This window comes from Fundulus heteroclitus, chromosome 10 (genome assembly GCF_011125445.2).
Source record: "Fundulus heteroclitus isolate FHET01 chromosome 10, MU-UCD_Fhet_4.1, whole genome shotgun sequence".
Taxonomy (NCBI): Eukaryota; Metazoa; Chordata; class Actinopteri; order Cyprinodontiformes; family Fundulidae; genus Fundulus; species Fundulus heteroclitus.
This window is the reverse complement of record NC_046370.1, coordinates 16,154,945-16,170,969: the sequence shown is the minus strand read 5'-3', so window position 1 is coordinate 16,170,969 and position 16,025 is coordinate 16,154,945. Positions and strand designations below refer to the sequence as shown.

General features: G+C 39.9%; 2 protein-coding genes across 14 annotated transcripts in view; one reads left to right on the top strand and one right to left on the bottom strand.

Annotated features, from left to right (window-relative positions):
• tanc2b (tetratricopeptide repeat, ankyrin repeat and coiled-coil containing 2b) overlaps positions 1-4,987 on the top strand; it is a 155,978-nt gene extending 150,991 nt beyond the window's left edge. For 12 of the 13 annotated variants that reach the window (XM_036142109.1, XM_036142100.1, XM_036142099.1 and 9 more), the window contains 3 exons: positions 749-895; positions 1,015-1,115; positions 1,701-4,987. In XM_036142109.1, the coding sequence (XP_035998002.1) occupies positions 749-895; positions 1,015-1,115; positions 1,701-3,762 (2,310 nt within the window). In that variant the 3' untranslated portion in view covers positions 3,763-4,987. Of the gene's footprint in view, positions 1-748; positions 896-1,014; positions 1,116-1,700 lie in introns of those variants that run through there. The other variant, XM_036142108.1, reaches the window with a different exon arrangement.
• A 2,083-nt stretch (positions 4,988-7,070) lies between these two features.
• Positions 7,071-14,180, bottom strand: g6pc3 (glucose 6 phosphatase, catalytic, 3). The gene is made up of 6 exons (XM_012871687.3): positions 13,867-14,180; positions 12,662-12,768; positions 12,471-12,561; positions 12,266-12,384; positions 10,820-10,961; positions 7,071-10,732 (listed from the first exon to the last, which is right to left on the bottom strand). The coding sequence occupies exons 1-6, from the start codon at positions 14,082-14,084 to the stop codon at positions 10,390-10,392; spliced, it is 1,020 nt and encodes a 339-aa protein (XP_012727141.2). The 5' UTR covers positions 14,085-14,180; the 3' UTR covers positions 7,071-10,389.
• Between the last annotated feature and the right edge of the window lie 1,845 nt (positions 14,181-16,025).

Genomic DNA, 16,025 nt, shown 5'->3' with positions numbered 1-16,025 from the left:
TTAGAGACTCGTGACTTGACTTGGACTTGAGGACTGATGACTCGAACTTGGACTCGGACTCCTACATTCAGATCATTCTGACTCGGAAATTGAGAAAAAGACTCAACTTTTTTTATATCATTAGGCTATAATTTTAATATGTCATTAGAATATTATTTGGTGTATGATTTTAATATCTATTAGTGCAATGTGGTGGAGTGTGGATTTTTTTTTGTTTAATAACATGTAGGCTATGCTTACTTTAGTGCGGAACTTGGACTCGACTTGATCAATAAGGATTCGACTTGGATCAATAGTGACTCGACTCGGACTTGACTCGGATGAGTAGTGGACTTGACTCGGATTTTTTTTTATGACTTGGACTTGACTCGGACTTGAACACTGGAGACTCGAACCTGGACTCGGACTCGAGGCATAATGACTTGACTACAACACTGGCTGTAAGCCATGATCATGACGACAAATAGAACCACTCTGATTAATGAATTTATGTGATGAGTTTGACTCTTTAAATTGATTTACAAAAAGTAAATCATCTTTGTGATGATATTCAAGTTCATCACGATGTCTTTAAATCGATAATACGTCATATTCCTCATTTTGTCGAGCAAATCTGACCGGACACCAGAAGACAACAACACCCACAATTCTGTTCACTAAGCTGCTCTGACGACACACACACACAACAAGATACTGTGTTGATAAAAGTTCAAAACAGCCGTATTTGTGTTTTTTTTTCCTCCAACAGAAGGGGAAGGTGAAGGAGGCTACTCAACGTTACCAGTATGCTCTCAAAAAGTTTCCACGTGAAGGCTTTAGTGAGGACCTCAAGACATTCAGGGAACTCAAAGTATCGCTGTTCCTCAACCTGTCCCGATGTCGGAGGAAAATGAACGTAAGTCGGCGAACGATCCGCTCAGATGACTCATAGAACAGCGTCAAAATTACTTTACACATTTCAGGATGTTTTTAATGCGATTGCGTCCCAGTTTTTATGCATTTCAATCTTTGCAGGACTTTGGGATGGCTGAGGAATTTGCTACCAAGGCACTTGAACTGAAACCAAAATCATATGAGGCTTATTATTCCAGAGCCCGCGCCAAACGTAGCAGCAGGTATGTCCTTTTATCTTTCTGAAGATCAAGGGCCCGCCTGCTTTAACTCTCCACTGCTTTTCTTAGTCCTTTTCCAGTTCATACACTCGTTTCTTACCTATGCATAGCCATTTTGTCACTTCTATTTTAGTTTTGTACCTTTAAATGAAGTATTTCATACCCATGAGCTTAAACCCTGGTAAATTATCTTGTAGCAGTAGCTACATATGCACGTAAATTAATTCCACCTCCACTGCCAACTAAAGAAGCCCCGAATTGTTATACCTGAGATCTGATTACTTTGATCTTAGGTATAATTTACTTCCACTGCAGCTTGTTAACTTTGTAAGACTGTCTTAGGCTTTGTTAATTTTTTTGTTCCATTTGATTCTAATTCCTTTGTGCCTGTTGTTTCTAATTGAAATCTTCTTGAAATTATTGATTACCAAAAATGTATCCCTGGTGGGTACGAAATGGAGACGAGGCGAAAATAATCAGCAATCGCCTTTTTTTCCCATTAACTCAAGATTTATTTTTGATTTATGCGTTTCAGTGTTTGTGTTGCCTACCTTTTCTCTGAAATAATTACATTTTGCCTCTTTCCAGACAATTTCCTGAAGCCTTAGAGGACCTGAATGAAGCCATCAAACTATGTCCCAATAACAGAGAAATCCAGCGACTACTCCAGAGGGTGGAGGAGGAATGTCATCAGCTCAACCAGGAAGAACCCCAGCAGCAGGACCTTGAGATGGAGCCTCCACCATCCCCTCCCCCAACACCTCCCCCAGAGGAGGAGGAGTCCTTGTCCCTATCCATGCCTCTACCCCCTCCACCTGAGCCCCGCCTGGAGGACATGGAGCCCGTCCAGGACCTGTTTGAAGACGAGGACTACCTGGAGCAGGAGCTGGAGGCCATGTCTTTGGCGCTGCCACCTCCTGACTCTCTCACCAATCCATCCAGTCTTCCTATCATACAGAGCCCACCCCTCTCCCCCACACACCCAGATCAGATTTATTTAACTGGGGGGTCACCCATGGGCCAGCCTTATGAATACCTCCCCACCTCTTCCTCCATGTCCTCCCCAACTCGAGGCTCATACCAGCCCCCATCGCCCTCCCTCTCTCCGACACATCAAAACTCCCACTACCGACACAGCCCCCCTCACACTTCCCCGGTGCACCAACAGTCCTACCGCTTCAGCCCACCTCCTATGGGCAGTGGGGGTCAGGGGATGGATCACCAGAGCCCTCCGCCGTCCCCTTTACGTCGAGCCGCTCAGTACAGAGCTAGTCCACCGTTAGAAAGCGTTTGCTTATACAGGTCCCAGTCTGGGTCTCCTGTGCGCTACCAAACAGAGCAGCTCCCTGGCCGACCAAAATCCCCCCTCTCCAAGATGAGCAGCCAGCGTTCATTCCAGCTGACCTCGCAGCAGTCTCTGTCTTCTCAGCATCACCAAGCCCAAGGCCTTCGCCTCCAACCCTCTATTGCCCAAATCGTCCGAACAAACCAGCCCAATATGTTGGGCAACAGCTTTAGCGGTCCGATGGGCCACTCCATTGGTGGTCGCTATCAGGGGGGCTCAGTGGACGTGGAGAGTCGCCTGGTGTACCAGCCGTCCCTAGATGGACGGTCCATGCCCCAGGTCCAGCCCAGCCTCAGCTCTGGGGCCCTCTGTCAGCACGGCGGCCGAGGAGGGGTCATGGAGTCGAACCTGTTGAAAGACGAGCTACCCCAGCGCCCCTCCTCTGCCTACCGCGCCAGCAGCGGGGGCCCGGGGGGCATCCGTTACAGCCAGACACCTCAGATAAGCCGAAGCCAGTCTGCCGCCTACTACCCAGTCTCTGAACACATACTGGAGCGTGCCAACGCCATGCCTCCCTGTCAGCTGGGCTCTCCTGAGAACCCCCACATGGTGAGACGTCCCGTGAGTGCCAATACTACTGAGATGAAACAGCACGTGCCCACCCCCAGGCCTCTCATCCATTCTCAGAGCGTAGGCCTGCGATTCTCCCCCTCTAGCAACAACATCTCAGCTGGATCCACTTCCAACTTAGCCCAGGGCTTTAGGCCCTCCGCGTCCATTCAGCAGATGGAGATACCCTTGCAAACAACATATGAGCGTACCTGTGACGACATCTCCCCGATCTCTCCCTCCCAGAGCGGCGGCCTGTATCAGGGTGAAACCACCCGCTCCAGGAATACGCCTTTCATGGGGATCATAGACAAGACAGCTCGGACTCAACAGTACCTGCATCAGCCTGGGCGGTCCAGGCCCATGACCTCCATGGATTCTGCTATCAGCCCGACCTCCCCTGGGCAGCTAGTCCAACAGGGCTCCACCTACAGTCCCCCAGCATCTCTGGGCAACATCGCCTACTACAACAAGACCAACAATGCCCAAAACGGACACCTTTTGGAGGAGGACTATTACTCCCAGAACCAGCCCTCCTCACTGGGAAAGCTGGCCAACGGCTCCCGTGGCAGCGGTGATATTCTGGAACGGGTCAGCCAGGTGCCTACCTACCCCGACGTCAAGGTGGCGAGGACTCTGCCAGTGGCACAGGCCTACCAGGACAACATGTACCGCCAGCTGTCGCGTGACTCCCGGACCCAGGGCCCCAGTTCCCCCATCAAACCAAAGAGACCATTTGTGGAGTCGAACGTGTGAGTGGACGGTTTGGACTCGGTGCGTCAGTTGAAGAGAGGGTGGAATAATATTCATTTAAAAAAGAAAAAAACGACAACAACAAAAAAAAATAACTAATGTGATCTGTGTATGTGTCATGGACAAACTCATGCAAAAGAACTCGTAAGAGACAACTCCTGTCAAAGAGATGAGAACCATGTTTAGGCTTTTAGACGCAGTCCGATATGAAAAGAACCATGACTGAACCCTAAACGATCATTTCATCATCATAATCTGCACACAGACAGGCTGAACAATACAAAGCTTCTGAGGTCTCATCTCATTCTTCAACCGGTGCACTTCCAAGGCATAGAGAGGCACCAAGCGACCACAAGAGGGACCGTGCTCCTCATCAGACTCTGCTCGTGGACTCTCTGCTCATCTTCGGTTCCTTCAAAGTGTGCTCTTAACCAAGGTTGCTGTGTAGGCTCTATTCTATGTACTACAATATTATCTGTTCAATACTGTACATTGCTCCGAGAAATCAAAAGGCTCTACGACTCAGTACTTAGAGAAAAATGACAATATTTATAATTAAGTTATATATTGTACATAGAAAACAAAACAAAGAATAGTTTGCATTTTTAATTTAATTTCATTAGCCCTGCTACTGTGTCAGACTGCTAGTCATGTGGAAGAGGAGAATTAGGCAAAGTTGATAAATGAGGGACAGGCAAGCTTTGATATGTTTTCATCAAAATAAAAAAATAAAAAACTAAACATTTGGTTTTGCGAGATGCAAGCAACTGCATTCAATTGGAAAGTATTTAGATTATTTAAATAATCTGCAAAAGATCCTAAAATGATCAGACTTAGACAGTGTTTCTCCTGAAACGTTTTTTTTGTTTTTATTCAAAGGTGGAGAAAAATAAAAGGATTTGCAATATTTTCCAAAATATAACTTATTATTGTTATTTAGTAAGTAGATTAAATCAGATGATCAAAAAACTGTCAAAGGCTGCAACATATGTGTGGACTTAATCTTTCTAAAAAACATTTATGGTTAAAAGAAAATCCACATTTTAATTTCTATTTAGCATAATTTATCTTACAAAGGGTAGAGAAAGGTGTCAACAGTCCTGTTAAATACCTGGTTATTGGGGCGTTAAAAATTAGCTCATTTTAAAACATCCCAACCTTCATAGTCACATCTTGCATAATTCAGCTTAATAACAAAATCTTTCTTTTGGGGAAATTTTCTGAAAATGAAAAGGCACAATGACCTGGTTGTATATGTGTGAACACCCTTAAAATAATACTTTGTTGATGCGTCTTTTTTTTAAATTGTGGTCCAGATTCCAGTCATTCTAAAAGTTCCCAGATTCTCTTCAGGCAACCCCACAGATTTTCTGTTCTGGTTTATGACTAGGCCATAGTATAGTTTTATTTACTTCTGGTCAACAAACTCTTTTTTTTGTTGACGTGGATGTATGTTTGGACTCACCGTGGTAATGAAAATCAAAAATTCTCACACCTGAAGATTTATGGGTAAAAGTTGTCTGGATTTCGGAACGATTCATTTTTTTTTTTTTATTAACCTTCACAGAAAAATCCCCTTTTCCATCTAAAAGAGAGGCGACCCCAACAGCAAAAATTATGGCCCAAAAGTTGGACATTGTTTGATTAGACCATTACATAATACCCTAAAAGGTTTTGAGAGATTTTACCCAGGCTTGAAGGCTTTTTTGGAAGAATCCCTACACCTGACCAGATGTAAAAAACAACCAGTACTTATAGGAAATTCCTTTCATAACCCTGGCAGATACCCACTTTGTCATCTTTAAAGGAATACCAGCCTCATTTCCATTTCGGGAAATAAACCTCTTGGTTAAATGAAAGGTATTTTAAATCTAAATCTGCCAGGGGTATGACTACCTTTTGCTCTATGAGATCCCTTTTAACCTCTTTATATAGCTTTAGCAGAAAGATGCAAATGTTGGGGAAAATCCTACCGGCTTAAGTGAAACAGATTCACTATAATTGACTGCAGGTGTGAGCTCAATGACCCCAAATGCTGAAACTGAAGCAATGACGCCAAGAAAGCATTTGTCCAAAGGTGCACACACCTACGCCACCAGGGTATTACAGCTTTTTTTTTAATTCATTTAAATGTTTCCTCCTAACAGATTAGGCTGGTTTTTCCAGTTCAGCTGCTGTGCAGGATGTATGTCATATGCAGGAAACGTTTTTGACACGATTAATCATAGTCATATATTTTAACGTGGTGAAACCCAGACTTTCTACCAGGTCATCATAGACCCCCTGTCCGTAGAGCTATTCGACTGCAGTATAATTGCTGAAAAATATTGAATATATGATAGTGGCTCTAGTTTTTATATTACAGAAACTTTTAGCTTTGATTGCAGTAAAACGGTTTTGCCTGACCTGATCAATAATAAGTAAATAATAGGAAGATACTGAAATTAATATAATTAGTGACTATTGAAGTTTGGTTCTGTCCCTCTTAACTAGTGACGGGTTAGTGCTCAATGGCTACAAGCAAGCAAATGCCTCCCCGCCCCCCGCTGACTCCTGGTAACCATTTTCCCCTCTTCTGCTTTATTATCTTCATTTTTTTTAATCAGCCAGTTCTGCTATAAGAATGCGTCTTACATTCTGAACTAAGGGTGCACTTTATATCTTTTGCCTACTATGGGTGTTGCGCGTGGTGAATTTGGAGAGCGTGGGCGTGCTTCCGGTGCAGCCAGACTGTCATAAATTACATTACTGTATAATTTTTTTTTTTCTTTCTCCTTTTCTGCCCGGTAGTGAGTGACGAATGAGGAGAGAAAACGACGTTTTTAAAGCCGGCGAGGATGTATAGACTTTCTAGCACAAGTTGTATATACTGGTTTGGATGCAGCGCTCGGTCCAGCTCAGATTTGTCGGTCGAGTGGGTTCGTTTTTGTCTTTCAAGGCCAAAACATCTTTCACCTTGTTCAATAAAATAAAACAAAAAAAAAATCAAATAAATCTGTTAGAACAGCTTTTTTTTAATGCACACATGTGGAAATTAAGACAAATCTACTGAAACGGAAAAAAATAATAATCAAGCTTGGGATCATTATTTTCCAGAAACTCCATATTTGGAGTCAAAATGAGGTGGAATAACATTAATAGTCAGGTTATTAGTATACTTTGGAAAGGTTATAGGCTTTTTGTCTGTAGCTTTTTACTTTGTGATGTCAGATGAAGATATACAGAGAGGTGTTCTGCTTGTCGCCTGTTTTAACAGCGGCCAGAGCAGTGGCAGTCAGGAAACTGTATCATACCTAATTTAAACGGGACCTCTTCAGTTGTGGGAAACCGAGGGCGTTCGAGTTCGAGCTGTACGTGTATATTAGTTCGCTGTAAATAGTCCAATGCATGTTCTATTCTTCCCATGATGCTCCAGCAGAAACATGTATAGCAGCGTGTGATAACGGTGTCGGGGGTTAAGATAAGGAGACTACTGCTGTCCCTGAACTGTCCTCATCATTCTCCTTCAGCCTCACCAGACGAGCAAAAGGTTTCCTTTTATTTTAGTTTTAACGTATTTGCTTGCTGAGCAGAGTTCTCTTGTCTGTAAATGTGAGCTTTCAGATCGCTGTGACAAAAAAAGTTTCATTAAAAATGTTAAAAAAGAATGTGTTTTTATCTCATGATAACTGATTGTAACATGTACAGTCCAAACTATGTATTAAAAAAAAAAAAGAACATATTTATAAATGGTTATAAACTGAAACACGCCATGCACGTCAGTCGTTTATTTGCTTGATTTGTGCATTGCATAGTCATGGTCATTTTTTTTTCTTCTTTTTTTGCTCCATTAAAACACACTAAATTAAAATTTTATTTAAATTAAAACACTGTATGAGTATCAAACTCCTGCTCGACATGAACCCAAAATGTTGCACAAGCATGACGGTTCTTACTTTACATCCACTGGCAAAAAACAAACAAACATGAAATCAACGGTCTTGGAGAATGTTTTGATTTTTTTTTTAACTTGTAGAAACAAAAATCATTAATACTGGTATATCTCAATACATTAGAATTACACTGACAAGTTAACTTCTTGTTAAAAAAGAAAAACGACACAATACTGTATAGATTCTATAGAGGGATCTAATACAAATGATTATTTGTATTTGTTTTGACGAGGCTGGCTTATAGCTAAAGAAAAACAAAAATTCTGTTTCTGAGAGAACTATAATACAGACATTTTACTTTATGGTTATTTTAAAGCCTTCGCGGTTATGAAAAAAACACTTTGGACCATAGGACAACAATCTAGTCAGTTTTCACCTGAACCTAGGTAATGCACTTCTGATGTTACCACTGGTTCTGGATTGGCTTAACACGAGACGTCCAACAGTTGTAGCCCATGTTCTGCTCTGTCTCTGGAAGCTCTTCAATCTTCCCCCAAACTCTTGAATGGACTTTGCTTCACAATCCTCAAACGGGATGTAGTTATCCCATTTGCCTGGGCACATTTTTCTACAATAGTTTTTTTCTTCCACCCAACTTTCCATTAAGACAGTTGGAGCTCTCTGAACAGCCGCCTTCTTTAGCAGTGACCTTTTATGTTCATAACTTTCTTCTTGATAAAGGACAAGTCATCAGTTTTCAACTTTTCAACTTTTGTTCGCCATAAGCAAAGCTAAACGGTTAACTACTTGAAATATATCCCACTATGTGCAATGATTCTATACAATAAAGATGTTTTACTTTTTGAATTGACTTGCAGAAATAAACAACCTTTTTGGTGATCTTCTAATTAGTTTAGATGATATGACAGTCTTTGTTAAACATACCTTAAAACAAATTAAATGCCGTTCTTATTAATCAAACTTTGTTTTCTTTAGATCACAGAGAGCAAAATATTACGGAATGTCCTTAATTTGCCTTTTTTTTTTTTTTATACCACCATAGGTCTAATTCTCTAATGAGAAGGAACCAGTAGGACAAATTCCAAAACCCCATCAAGAAGGGAAATCCTTATTGTTTGCCTGAGTTTTGCTGTTTTCAGTCATCAGGGTGTAAAAGCTGAAATGGGCAATATGGGAAGGCTGGGGAAAAAAAGGAAACAACCAGCTGGACCAGAGAGGAAATTAAAAGGTCAGGACAAAAAAAACTGAAAGCAGCATACCTTGAAAGTAGTAAATTATAGACAAATTGGCAGAAACAGGGGTTTTGGTGAGGCAGCTATTGGATAAAAAAAAATAAAAACATCATGAACACCTACACAGAACAAAACAAAGCTACAATGTGCTGAAGAGAAGGAGATACGGACAATTGATGATTCAGGGCTGAATCCTGAATCTGCGCTGGCCAAAAGACAATAAAGCCCGTTTCCAAAGTAACATCAATACGGCGCAACATGTCAGCCAAAGGCGAACGGCAGACGCCAGTCGTTATCTCTACCTGGACACTTAGACGTTTTTTTTTCTCATTCAGTCAAACCAAAGGTTGATCAGTGCTTCTTACCATCCAGGCTTCAGAACTTTGGGATCTAGGTACATCAGCTACTTGAAGAAATTATAGGAACTTGACTGATAAAGAATATTGTTTTTCATTAATGATGTCCTCAAAGGAATCAACTTAACTGAAAAAGCCAGAAAAGGAGCATTTCATTCTTTGAGGTATACTTTTATTAAACCCGTTTATTAAACCCCACTTCTGTAATGTTTATTTTTGATGTGACTGAACATTGTCAAAGAACATTAAACCTGTATTTGTTTATCAGGGTCTGTATATATAAAAAAAGTAATCTTTAGACACATCTATGATGTGTATTAAGGTGCTTATAACTTTAAACATTAAACAATGTGACACAATCTTTAGTAGCCACACACTGGCATGGGCTGGGTACACTATGCACTATGGTACACTGAGCTTTTTAAACGTCACAGCTTTTAAACCTCAAACTGTCCATCAAACATTTCCTAAAGGTTAAAATCCTTTTCATGAGATGCCAGACAAAGTCCGTAACAATTGCTGCAACTTTTGGAAATATTCTCAGCTGATGGTTCTCTAAGGACCAGAACAACAAAACTGAGACAAGATCTGGACAATTAGCTCCAGAAATTTGCTAATATATCCAGTATTTTTGCTTTAGTGTACCTATCAAAACCAGAATGATAGATAAATGTTGTCACTTTAACTGTTGCGGTTGTAATGACCAATTTACTGGATCATTTTTGTTTTGTTCTTAATACGCTTTTGTTTAAAAGCCGTGAAACTGTGGAGCACTGATACCAGCCCGTGCCTCGTACAATCAAACGATTTTGCGATAATACAGCAGAGTTTTTAACACCTAGAACGCCGACAGTATTTTTACTGCACATTTGTAAAGCATGAAAGCTCCCTTATAAACACTATGAATGAGGTGGGAGTGCGATCAGCAGAACAGCTGAAAATATTCTGACAGACTAATTTTTATATATATATATATATAAAAAAAAAATGAAAATCAAATGTCGGTTACTGAATAACACCGTGACCCAGCAGATAATCTCTAAAATACAACATAAATTTAAAGTTGGAGTATATCCTCGGAAGAAAGCTGTTTTTTTTTTTTTGGGGGAATGTAAAAGACAATTTGAACTCATGAGAAGAGGATCACCCCTAGTCCTTTTTCTTTTTGCGTGTGAAAAGGTGAACCAGTCCAGGAACCAGCACTATGACAATCTGAGGCACCAGGGCAAACTTGACGAAGACCAAGCTGTAGAAGAGGCCCTGTGGATTGACGGGGAGCGGCAGGCGGTTCACGTGGTAGAGTACCATGGACGAGACGGCCAGGGACAGGGCTCTGGGAGCCCACGGCAGGGACCACCCACCCGGCTTCCAGTACTGGCACAGCCCCAGACCAAGAAGGGCCCCGCAGTCCCGGGTCAGGGAGGAGAACGGTGCTGTGTCCAAGCGGATCCACTCAGCATGGCTGCACCATTTCTTAGCCAAAGTTATAGACCTTTGGAATAATCGAGGGTAAAAACCAGTGAGACCCGACGCCTCTAATCGAAGCACAGAGATTAAATTCATCTGCACAGATTCTCACCAGGAGAGGTCGATGCCAAGCTGCTGCAGGCCAACATTCAGTGTCAGAGCACTGAGCAGCAGGCCAGCGCTGATGCTCAGGAAGAACAGCAGGGGGCGCCCTTCTGGCACTCTGCGGCCCAGAAGAATCCCCAGAATGAACCCTGAAAACAATCAGGTCAAATCAGCAAGACACATAATTCAATTCATTTTATGTTAAATTTTATGAATAAGAATAACTTCAGGCTTTTCATATACACAAAAAATTTAATTTAGGGTTCCTACAGGTATTCCCTGTCAAAAATCCATTCTTATTCAGAGTCAATTTTCCTGCAATTTTTAGAACATTTTGGTACACTGGGGTATAATTATTATCTTAGTTGAGTTTAGTAATTTGCTGGGCCCAAAATACACTAGGGCAACACAACACTGACATTAACTTAACCTCTAGAAATGACCGCACAGAAAGCATCTTCTTCATCAGGCTACGATTCAAGAACAAACTTCATCATATCCGCAACAGGAGATCCTTCCTGCCTGCAGCCACCACCATCTTCACTTAAGGCCTAAGCTTTTCATAGTCATGGCAGATTTAGGTTTATTGTGATCCTTTAATTTTACCAAGATATTTATTTTGACCTGAAGTAAAATTAAGGTTTTGGGGGGTGGGGCAGCCAGGGTGCTGACTTAAATCTGATTGAGAGAGCTGCAGATTAGGGTGGTGGCAAGAAGGTCGTCCAACCAGCTAAAATATGCCAAACCCTGGTCATTGATTAAGGAGGGTATAAATAGTTTAACATGCAATAAAAAAAAACAACAAAAAAAACAACAACAAACAACAACCTTTTTTGTTGACTGAAAATAATTTTAAACCTTAATCTTTCAGGGGTATGAATATTTTAAGCGCAACTGTTATATGACTCTAAATAAAAGCAGATAGTTTTAAAGGAATTAATTATACTTTGTTCTTATTAAAGATATTTGAATTTAAATTGTATCTAAATCCTACCCACTTTTAATCCAAGTGGACTATTTTAAAATTGATCTAAGGATCTAAAAGCTTTAAAATCACAATTGTTATTATTTTGCATTGGATTTATGTCAGCAAAACAATAAATTAGTCAGCCAAAAGAAAAAAAAAAAAAACTATGGGTGTGGCAAATATAAGTTAATATAAAAAGATCTTAACTCCTGTTATTCTTTCTCTCTCTCAGTTCTCATTTAACTCAGTCTTGAGTCTAACCCAACTTGGGGAAAAAAAATAAAAAATTCCATACATGGCTTGACTTTTCTACAGCGTGTAAGAACCCTGATTATATTGGTGGTTCAGTTTAAAGGTTTCCAGAATTGGAAACATGTAAATAATTCAACCTAAAATGTTTTACGTTGTAGGCTTTCTGCATCATTGACAGGTAGCGCTGCTGTAAATATACAGTATTAATCCTGTGTAATGATCCTGTGTTCAGACCTGTAATGGAACCAGCAACAACCTGGTGAGGAAAATGGGCGAGGATAAAGATCCTGGATATTCCGACTGCAACCAGCAGTAGAACGTAAAGCAGATAGGGAGCAGCTGAAATCAGCCAGCTGACGACAAAAGAAAAGAAAAGAAAAGCAGTTAAAACTTTTGTGCTTTTACTTCCTTTTCAAAATACTTTGATCATTTTATCTACCTGTGAGTGCGGGAGTACAAAAACGAGCTGAGGGACGACACCACCACCCACCAGACGGCTGCCGTCACCATTGCATGTCCTGATGGACTACCTGAGAAACAAACGGCAAATCAGGAAGTCTGAACTCTTACTCCAAATGAAGAGTGTCGTCTATGATTTACTGATTTACGTGGGTTTGGTTTTTGCCTCACCTGGGCCAGTTTCACAGGTGGATGGAAACTGGGAAATTTGGGGTTTTGTGGTGACAAAGAGTTGAGATTCGCCGACCCACCAGAACGGCCTTTCTCCAAACAGCATCCTGAAAAGAATCAAAAGGACAATAAACCCATTAGGTGGTCAAGTAGGGAGCGAATTACCATTAAGCTAAGAATTTAACTTTTTTATTTTACTTCCACTGAACTATCTGATGAGACAGGAATAAATAGTGCTGGGAAAAATTATCTACCCCTTTACATATTTCTTCTGTTTTTCGTTTTCGACACACAAACCTTTTAAATAAATGTTAACATTAAACTGAGATGACTGGAGTGATTCCATATAGTCGTTTTATTTATTATGGGGAAAACGCTACTCAGAACAACTGTGAAATCGGTAATTTACTGATTAACCCCTTTTTAATGTTACTGTCATAATGTTCTGATTTGATATAAAACAATGAAGATTTTTTTAATTCTCTCTCCCGTTTTTGTAGGAAACTGGATTAATTCAAATAAAAGCTTTAAGTCACTTTTGGACATCAGTTTCTTAAGTAAATAAAACACATTTACTTAAGAAACTGATTTCCAAAAGTGATTTAAAGCATTGAGAGTTGCTACATGAGTGTGTATGAACTAAGCCCCACTAAATATCAGCTAGCAGAATTCTTATTTGAAATGTATTTAATTCTTATTTGCTTTATTTCATTTCAGCTACATTATATTTTTGTATGTTTTCAAATACAATTGTATCATATCGACTGCTGCTCAGATTAGGAAAACTGATTTTCTGGAATGGTAATGTTTATTTTGTTAACTTAGATTATTAAAAATAAATAAAGTGAAGTAAAAATATGTGCCACTTGCAATATGGCGGCGAAGTTGCCGTATGTGCTGGAAAATCGGGTTAAATTGGCTATGTGTATGGTTCCACTAATGCCTGTTTCAACACGGACAATATATAGAGTAGGAACCGCGGTGTTGTCCCGGAAGCTACAACGTCTAGTAGTAAAATAAAATCTAGAAAGAAAACCCCAAACTTTATGACAACAAAATAAGGGGGGACATGAGTGGCAGAAGTAAAATACGTAACATCTATTATTTCACAAGTCCAAATTAGAACTCTACACATTAACATGCTTGCACCTAGCTGTTACAGGTGAAACAGAAACAGGATTTTCGGCCTGTTTTAACGATCGTACCACTTAAACACCAGGTTAAACCACTCCGACAGAGCCGCGACCCACAGCACCGCAACACCGGCTCGTTTACAGACAAAATAGGTGAACGGGAATACGAGCAGAAACGCCGCTTTAGGGTCCCCGATGTGAGTGACGGTGAGCCAGAAGTGCTCCAAGTCCTTTGTCTGCTGCTGGAGAAATTCAGCGATCCAAACGCCTTGAGTGTGCACCGCCTCCATTTCTCCGGCGTCCTAAGAAAGTGTATAAGAAACAGTTGTAACGAGGACTGGAAGTGAAATCATCATGAGCTGCACAGATGTGCTGTTCGTGAACGAGCCAGTTCGGTTGGCTATTTGCCAGAACCGGCGTCAGCAGACCTCGTGGAACTCTCCTACAATAGGGTCTCGAAACATCTAGATTTGGGTATATTGAAATATACGTCCATTATGTTTATGTGTTCCTTTAAACACGTGTTACACTTTTTGGATGAAGTGAGCAAACTAGTCGAGATCCCAGAAAAGGAGCCTGAATTCCCATCGTGCAACCGAAGAATGCGTTGCTGAGAAACCTGGAGTAAAGCCTATCTATCTCCAGAAGGGGGCGCTCAAAAAAGACACCTGCATGTGACAAAATAAAAGACAACAATCACGAAAGAACCATACATATAGAAAAAAAATAGTTAAATAAGTATATTTAGTGATTAAATACCCTTTGTGTGTTTACAAATGTTCAACGCTTCAGTGCTAAAACAATTAGGGGTCTCTTTTGCGCTTTATTTGCGTCGCTTCGATTAAAAAAAAAGATTGCCATTTATACAATTTTCCCCCTTTTTAAAGAGAGAAACAATATTTTCCTGAACAATTTTTAAAAATTCTTGATTTGTTTTATTTTCTTACTGTATCCTATTTATAATATAATAATAACAACAATAATACGTTGTTATTAATAGTATCACTGCATCCCGATTCAGGGAATGTCTGGAATTGGCATTTTTGTGGAACAGCATTTGAAATCAGGATTTTTTTTAATTTTCCTTGTAGATAACAGAGTGAAACAAACAAACTAAAAACACAAATCAGTTTGCTATGTCTGTCTTCAAAAAGTGTATTTTGAATGGAAGTCAATTGCACAAAAATACCAAAGGGATTGTAGATTGCTATGTTTATTTTAAAAAAGACATAGGAAAACCTTGAACATTAAAAAGACAAGGTTTCCCACCATAATGTACAATATACAACAGTTTGATTTCAAGAATTCATAGAAGATATGAAATCTCTTATTTTATGTTGTCTTTTACGAACCGAAATTTGTTACTGTTAAAATTAGTAATGTGTCAGTCCAGTTTTTCGTGGCTGATATTGTTTTCTGGTTTCTCTCCAATTCCCAATTTGACCAATGTATTTTTTTTATTATTATTATTCTGAAGAATGTAAAGTTTCCTTGACTGAGGTTTGAATCCAACAGAAAAAAAACAAGACTGTCTGCTTATTGTGCATTCAAGCGTTACATCCCCAACAATTAACTGTTTATTTTATTTCATTATTATGCTAAACAAAGGCGACTCTGTTCTGTTGGTTCATGCCTTCTTGGTTCTGTTGCATGAGGAGGGAAAAATAGGATTTCTGAGTATTTGACCTGCTGATCAACCATCCAAATTCATCTCAAATTAAATATTTTCTCGGAAAGGGCAGATCTATTTCTTTTTCAGTATTATGTTTTAAGTAAATCGCAGAAATGTTGCCTGAATGTATTTATACAGTTAATTTATTTTTAAATTAACTTTATAGACAGTATTCCGTTTGTGAAGAAAAAAAAATTTGCTTTAACGTTTTATTTTCTGTTGTACTTGATGCAAGTTGTAGCTCATTAAGTAAACACAAACAAACAAACAAATGTTAATGTTTTGTAAGCCTGCATATTGTTTGGCTAAAACCGGAACCTGGAACGTAATGAATCTGTTTCTAATTTCTTTTTTTCTTTTTCTTTTTTTTTTATTTCTTTCTTTTTTTTTTTTTTTTTTTTAGAAGCTTAGCAAAGAGCTTAGAGGTGAAACTAATACATCTGGATACAATCTAGCGATAAAATTCGAGGTTAACTCTTGACAAGCATATCTAGTTCCCCCATGGCCGTCAAGCTGACGAACGACGGCACGCCCAGATTTCGTCCTCCTACGACATCAC

Bases quoted from the DNA above. Each gene is read 5' to 3' on its own strand.
- g6pc3 (XM_012871687.3), bottom strand. From the start codon at position 14,084: ATGGAGGCGGTGCACACTCAAGGCGTTTGGATCGCTGAATTTCTCCAG. The intron at 10,962-12,265 runs GTCTGAACACAG...GATTGTTTTCAG, and splicing joins TGTTGCTGGTTCCATTACAG to GGTTCATTCTGGGGATTCTT. The intron at 10,733-10,819 runs GTGAGAATCTGT...ATTATTCCAAAG, and splicing joins CTTGGCATCGACCTCTCCTG to GTCTATAACTTTGGCTAAGA.